The 7,399-nt window shown below is 47.3% G+C and overlaps 1 protein-coding gene across 1 annotated transcript; it reads left to right on the top strand.

Moving 5' to 3' along the window:
* The first annotated feature begins 4,009 nt into the window (after positions 1 to 4,009).
* On the top strand, positions 4,010 to 5,520 carry LOC122151479 (cytochrome c oxidase subunit 7A1, mitochondrial). The gene is made up of 4 exons (XM_042782817.1): positions 4,010 to 4,024; positions 4,673 to 4,759; positions 4,895 to 4,979; positions 5,465 to 5,520. The coding sequence occupies exons 1-4, from the start codon at positions 4,010 to 4,012 to the stop codon at positions 5,518 to 5,520; spliced, it is 243 nt and encodes an 80-aa protein (XP_042638751.1).
* Positions 5,521 to 7,399: the final 1,879 nt, after the last annotated feature.

The raw sequence follows: 7,399 nt of genomic DNA, 5'->3' as shown, positions 1-7,399 counted from the left end.
CCAGTCTCCTGGTCTGCTGGTGCTTGTCGCTGTCCACTTCTCACTGTCTTGTGCCATCTCTGGTATAGTTCTCTGTCTTCTGGGTCTAAGAGGTTCTAACTGCAGGGACACTAACTAGTTGAAGGACATGCTCCCTCTCTTAGCTCTTTTTTGTTGGTAGTTGTGAGGTCCCACCTGTCTTCCCTGGCACATCTCATTTTAGGCCTAGTGGGATGGCAAAACTGACTAATCCCCTCATTAGGGTTCCATGCACTTTATTTGTATGGTCCTACCCCCACAAAGGTGCCATGAACCTTATTTGCATTATTAGCAAGCTGTCTAATCCCCTGGTGAGCCACAAGCATTTTACCTGCATTATCCAATCCAATCATTAAGGAGCTCTGGTGGTACAGTAGTATAGTATATAGTATAGTAGTTAAGGCATTTGGTCAGTGGTTCAAACCCACCAGCCACTCCACGGAAGAAAGATGGGGCAGTCTGCTTCCATAAAGTTGAACTGATTCGATGGCAGTTGGTTTGGTTTTGCTTTGGTAGTACTGTATGGCACAGTGGTTAAGTGCTTGGCTGCTAACAGAAAGGTCAGCAGTTCAAATCCACCAGTTTCTCCATGGAAGAAAGATGAGGTAGTCTGCTTCCATAAAGATTTACAGCCTTGGAAACTTTATGGGTGCTCTTCTACTCTGTTCTATAGGGTCACAGTGAGTCAGAAGTGACTTGACAGCAATGAGTTTGGTATTTTTGGTTTCAATACTGTATAGGGTATCTCATTGTGGTTTTCATTTGCATTTCCTTGATGACAACTGATGGTATGAAGTTGAGCATCTTAAAATGTGGGTAAGTATTGTTTAACTCAGGGAAATTTTTAATTAGTAAAAATCAAGTATAGAGTAATAAGTAAAGAAATATTTAAGGGTTAAAACTATGGTATTAACTTTTTTGTGTTAGGGAATCTGTAATTATTTACTGAAGTCTCTGGGTGGTGCAAATGGTTAACACACGTGGCTTCTGACTGAAATATTGAAGGTTCAAGTCCACCCAGAGGCACCTGGAAGAAAGGCCTGGTGAGTTCCTTCCAAATAATCAGTCACTGAAAACTCTAAGGAGCACAGTTCTACTCTGACATACACGGGGTCACCATGAGTCAAAATCAATCCCACAGCAACTGGCGGTTTAAATATTCAGTGTTTTAAGTATTTTTGATATTTAAGATAATTTATATATTCAAATAACAGATCAATCTTGTAAATCCAATTTAAAAATGTGGAATTCAGTTAGTGGCTAAGACTCATTTTCAGTTTAAATTTTACTGTTCATGCACACTGTTGGAACAACTCATGGAATGTAAGTTTATAATTTTAGATTCCTAAAACTTAAGGAGCTCTGGTAGCGTAGTGCCTAAGGCACTTGACTGCTAACCAGAAGGCTGGCGGTTCAAACCCACCAGCCACTCCTCGGAAGGAAGGTTGGGCAATCTACTTCCGTAGCAATATGCCTTGGAAACCCAAGGAGGGGTCGCTATGAGTAGGGTCTGACTCAACGGCAAATAACAACAACAATAAAACTTCAGTATTGATAAATATGCCCATTTTGATTCTTAAAAGGAGAAATCTAACATGTTAAATTTATAAACATAGTTTGAAAATGTTAAAGGAATTTCATTAAATTATAAAAGCCCTCTTTAACCAGAACAAGACAGCATCCGGCTACCACAGTCAACCACTCGGCAAGGGATCAGTGCAGGGTTGCTGGATAGGGTAAAAGAACAACATGGAACAAAAAAAAAATCATAAAAAGAAAAAGACAAAGTTTACTGGTCTGATAGAGCCTGTTGCAATCCCCAAGACTATATATGGCCCCTAATTAGCTGTCAAGCCTGGAATTGAATTCACTCCTGTGGCTTCCAGCCAAACATGACAAGCATATAGGGTGAACATATACAACGGGTAGGTACACTCCCTAGAACGCTCAATCATGGGGGAACAGAAGGGCGGTATTTGCACAAGGAGATAGCTTAGTTGGCAGGAATGCATAGGAAAGAAGGACATAGGGAAGAGGTAACTACAGGGAAAAAGTGGGAAGAAAGCTGTTACCTTTTGGGGATAACAGTCAATGTCTGAAACAAAATGTGTATGAACTGCTGTACAGAAAATGAATTTGCTCTGTAAACTTTCACCCAAAACACAATAAAAATGTTTAAAAACAAACCAAAATTATAAAAGCCCTCTTTAAAGGAGATGATTTAAACCTTTTGGACTAGGCCAGGGTCACCAATGGTTGCAAAGACCATAAGGGCAACTGTGCTCAATCCAGGTAGCATTAGAATCACCTGGGGAAGTTTTTAAACTCTCCCAACTCACATGCTAATCAAGAGTACTCATATTATGCTATTGAATCAGGATCTTTGGGGATGGGACACAGACATCAGGATTTTTCCAAGCTTCCCAGGTGATTATAATTATTACTGCAGCCAAATTTGAGAACTGCTCCATTCTCTTGTATAAACACAATACAATCATCAAAATCAGGAAATTGAGGTTGATACATCATTATCTAATCCAGAGACCTTATTTTAAATTCACCAGTTGTCCTACTAATCAAAAGAAAATTTTTATAAACGTTTTTCAGATAACAAGATGCAATCCAGGTGGGGCGGAAATGCCTGGGAGGGAAGAACACAGGGAAGAGGTGACTATGGGAATGAAGTGGGAAGAGAGCTATTACATTGTAGAGAATTGCAGTCAGTGTCATGAGACAAATGTGTATGAATTGCGGTATGGAAAATGAATTTGCTCTGTAAACTTTCACCCAAATCACGATAAAAATTTTTTTAAAAATTCAATCCAGGTTTAAATTGTGGAATTATTCTTTTAAAACCCTGTTAGAGATACATAATTTATATGAAATACGATGTTTGGGATATGTTTTAAAATACACAAGAAAGTGAGTGGAGGTGATAGATTGAAAAAAAAAAAAAAAACAGGATGTTAATTGTTGAAGGGGATGATGAGCACAGGGATGCTCATTTGCTTCTCTCTGCTTTTGCATGTTTGAAATTTTCCATGACAAAATGAAAATTAAATATAAAAACATTTAATATATGAACTGTTATCACTAGAAAACAGTAATAACTTTTCCTCTGTGCAATTACTGGGCTAAGTTAATGCTCAGTTTTGCTCTCACAGGAGTTCATTTAACACTTTCAATAAACCTTTGAGGAAGACCCTGACTCTGCCCCACTCTGGTGGCGTAGTGCCTAAGGCATTTGACTGCTAACCAGAAGACTAGCCGTTCAAACCCACCAGCCACTCCTCAGAAGGCAGATCCGGCAGGCAATCTACTTCCGTAGAGATACTGCCTGGGAAACCCAAGGAGGGCTCGTTGTGAGTCCAGTGAACTCGATGGCAGCAAGTTTTTTTTTTTTTTTTTTTTTTTGACAAATACAGAAACTAAGGCTCAGACGTGCACTCATCCCGTCTGTGTGCCTAGATGAAGGAGCTCAAACTCATTTATCTGTGCTTACTCTCACTCCTCGATACCAACTCAGATTCGAGAGCACTGAGGAATGATTTTTTTTTTTTTTTTGCAAGAACTAAAACTTTTTCTATAACAAACTAATTTCTATCTCAAAACCTCATTCTGTCCAGTGAAAATAATGTAATCTTTGTTAAATCAGGATGATTCTCATTTAATTCAAGGTTTTTTCTGGGGAAGAATCTTAGAGAAACAATCTGAAAGTATTTTCTCTACCACCGCTTTCCTCTTCACTTGGACCAATAGTAATCCAGAAAGGAGTAACAGATGGATGGTGCTCCCACCATTTGGCGTCTCCTCCGCGCGCCCATTGGACAAACCCAAATCCTGCCACCCAATTTGCGGGTTTCCCACCATCATCCGCCGAGGCCCCGCCTCCCCAGTTGTCGTGGCCGGGCGTGGCCTGGGATTCCTGGCGGGGAGAGTACTATGTGTCCTTGGGCTGAGGGGAGGTGACTTCGGCCGAAGAGGACGCAAAATGAGGGTCCTGCGGGTGAGGGAACCTACGGGCCGTCCTGGGACCCCCAACCCAAAGCCCTCGCCCCAATACAAGACTCCCTAAACAATCTGGGATATGGGGCCTTAGAACGTGAACCCCCTTCTAGGTCCGGGACCACCCCCTCCTCCATCCAAGACCTCCTGAGGCAGCCGGGAACCTACTATCAATGTTCAAAGCCCCGGGTCTGAAGTTTTGCCGAACATCCAGGGCTCCCTTAAATAACAACTCAGAACTTGGGCACTGGGAACTCAATTTCCCACCTTCCCGGATTTCCAATCCAGTTCCGACAAGTTAAAAACTGGGCTCCTCCCCCTAATCAAAGAAACCCTTCCTGATAAAACAGCTCGAGGCTTAGGCTCCCCGCCCCCCAACACCCCCACCCCACCCCGCTACTTGAGTCTTCCTTCTGGATCTGCTTCCCTGGCAGAGCCCTCTAGGCCAACTGGTAACCTCCAAGACACGCGACCCTCTAGGCCTTCACCTGAGCCTCTGTCGATAGAACACCCCCCCCCCGCCCCTTAACTCGTCAGCAGTTCGGATCTTGGGAGACACTTCTCAAGGGACAGCCAGAGTCCCCTGCTGGACCCACTTCGGGACGCTCCTCCAGGCACCTCCAATACCCAAACACTCGCTTCCCCGCAGGCCTCCCAGGCGCTGATTCGCTCCTTCAGCTCCACCGCCCGGAACCGCTTCCAGAACCGCGTGGCCGAAAAACAGAAACTCTTCCAGGTGGGCAGAGCGCCGGCGAGGGGAGGACCCCAGGCCGCGGGTTTGACAACCGGAGCAGGGCGGGCAAAGGGAAGTGGGGGATATAGTCCACCGGGTAACTTGCACCCCTTTCTCATCCTTTGCCTCCACATGCAGGAAGACAATGACCTCCCGGTGCACTTGAAAGGCGGGGCAACTGACAACATCCTATACAAAGTGACTATGGGGCTGTGTCTGGGGGGTGAGTGCAGGGCCCTCCCGATCTGCGGGGGGTGGGGGGGGGACGTGGGGACGGGACTGGTTCCCAGACCCCGGTTGGGAAGAGAGTTGAGAGATGGGGGTGTTGGGTCTAGGGTAGGAAATAGATCCTGAGTGGGCCAGGTAGGTAACAAGACTGGAGTACTGGGATATAGAGAGGGGGTTACCTAGAGCTTGGACTTGGTTCAGACAAGCAGCTTAGGTTCCTGCAGAAGGCTGCCTGGGATAGCAGTGTACCTGGAGCCCAGACTGGAGTTGGGGAGAAAGCAACCAGTGTGGTCTGGTTCAAGACCAGGGGGTTCCCTACTTGAGCTGTGGTTTGAGAAGGGAGCTGGAGCCTGAACTGTGGCTGGTATCCCTGCTGGTAATGGGGCAGGCTGGGGTGAGAGGCTTAAAGCCTGAGATGGGATTCAGGGAGGGGATGAGGATCTCATTTGGCATCCCCCCGTGCCCCAATTCCTTCCCTAGGCACAGCCTACAGCCTGTACTGCCTTGCCTGGGCCTCTTTCCCCCACAAGAAGTGAGACCAAGAAGCCTAGAGGACTTAGACAAGCATCAATAAATGCACCTCCTTCTTGGGGAACCTACCCCAGTTCTGGTCTGTATGTGTGTATTTGTGTGTATCCCCAGACCCATCCTTCAAGCAGCCAGGGATCTCTGCCTTGTGGGCAGCTCCGTGCCTCAGCCCTGGATTCCTCGTCCTGGACTCGGGCTACTCTTACGCTGCTGCTGCCTTTCAACCCTGCTATGGGGGCTCAGAACCCCAAATGGCACCCCTGGGCTGCCCCTCAGGGTCTCAGCGGGGTCTCCTATAAATCCTGGGATGGCAGCCTTTCCTCCTGCAGAGGCCTGAGGGTGGGAAGAAAGATCTAGGGCATGGACCAGGACACAGTGAAGGCAGAGACACTAAGAGGACAGAGACTGACAAAGATAGCGGCCGAGAGGGCAAACAGAACCTTGGGGCACTGAGATCGCCTAGCAGCCCTGGCCCTGGGAGCAGAAAAAGAGATTGCCTGGGCTTCTCGGTCCCAGTCCCAGCAGCCCCACTACCCATGCCACCCCATTCCTAGGATCTGTGCGGGAATCTCAGAAAGAATAAGGCTCAACTGGAATCCAGGATGAGAAAAATGACGCAGATGAGCAAAGGAGACATGCAAATCCAACCCTGAGAACTGGAGACAGACAAAACCACCCATCCCTACCCAGGACCCAGGCTCCCTCTGCTCCAGACAGAGCCTGAACTACCCCTCAACTCGCAGAACAGGAGGCAGATCCTGCAGAGAGCAGCAACTGGCATGCTTTTATTTCCTCCTGGGCCTGGGCCTGGGCCTGAGAGCTGCATACATACAAAGGCACTGGGGTATGTGGGATCTGGGAATAGCAAGGAGAGCGGGTGTCTGGGGAGGTAACTGTGAATGGATGTGACGGTGTGCAGCGACTGGAGGGATCCTCCCAGAACAGAAGGAAGGGCCTTTGGGGTGTTGAAGCAATGCAAGTGATGGGCTTGGCACAGGTTGCATGAGAAGGTTATGGAGTGGGTATGTTGGGGGTGGGGGTGACCCTCGGGAGTGTCTTAGAGCCAGGGGTAACTCAGGCATGGCATGTTGGGACATGTTGGGCTCTGACTGTTGACTGAGAAGCTGGTGCCAAGGGCTAGGAGCATGAAGAGCTCTGTGGGTCACAGAACCTATGGAGACATGACTACAGACAGGAGCAACCCTGGGAAAGATCCAGGGATCCAACGGGACTCTTGTATCGAGGCGACGAGGGGAAAGGTCCCAAATCCCCATTCAGGAATACATTGTCAGCTGCAACCACTGGGGAGAGAAAGGCACAGAGAGTGAAGGTCAGGGGACCCAGAAATCCAGACCCCTTCTGTTTCACCCAGAGGTTGTGGGGAAAACTGGAGGGAAGGGGCCAAGCTTGGAGCTGATGCATAGGGCTAAGAGATGGAGTACCCCATAGCCACTGACACCTCTGAGGGTCCTTACCTCTTGGATGTTCACCTGGATTTGTCCAGTACCATCTTTGTCAAGAGATTTGAAGGCACCTAGAGGAGAAGAGAAGGAGGGGAGAGTAGGGAAAGATATTCACTCTTGGGATAGTATTATATATGGGATACACATACACACTGCCGTCGATTTGGACCCAACTTGGGTTTCCGAGGTAGTATCACTACGGGAGTAGATTGCCCAACCTTCCTTCTGAGGAGTGGCTGGTGGCTTTGAACTGCCAGCCTTCTGGTTAGCAGTCAAATGCCTCAGGCACTACGCCACCAGAGCTCCTTTTATATATGAGATACTGTATTAAAAAAAAAAAAAAAACCCACTGCCATCCAAGGCATAGATCTTTATGGAAGCAGACTGCCACATCTTTTTCTCGTGAAGCAGCTGGTGGGTTCAA

The sequence above is a fragment of the Orycteropus afer genome, unplaced genomic scaffold (assembly GCF_000298275.1).
Source record: "Orycteropus afer afer isolate SDZICR_OR568_19922 unplaced genomic scaffold, OryAfe1.0 scaffold00476, whole genome shotgun sequence".
In the NCBI taxonomy this organism is placed as follows: Eukaryota; Metazoa; Chordata; class Mammalia; order Tubulidentata; family Orycteropodidae; genus Orycteropus; species Orycteropus afer.
The sequence above is the reverse complement of the archived record's forward strand: the minus strand, read 5'-3'. Positions and strand labels throughout refer to the sequence as shown.

Bases quoted from the DNA above. Each gene is read 5' to 3' on its own strand.
- LOC122151479 (XM_042782817.1), top strand. The intron at 4,760-4,894 runs GTGGGCAGAGCG...CTCCACATGCAG, and splicing joins AAAAACAGAAACTCTTCCAG to GAAGACAATGACCTCCCGGT. The intron at 4,980-5,464 runs GTGAGTGCAGGG...TTCCTTCCCTAG, and splicing joins TATGGGGCTGTGTCTGGGGG to GCACAGCCTACAGCCTGTAC.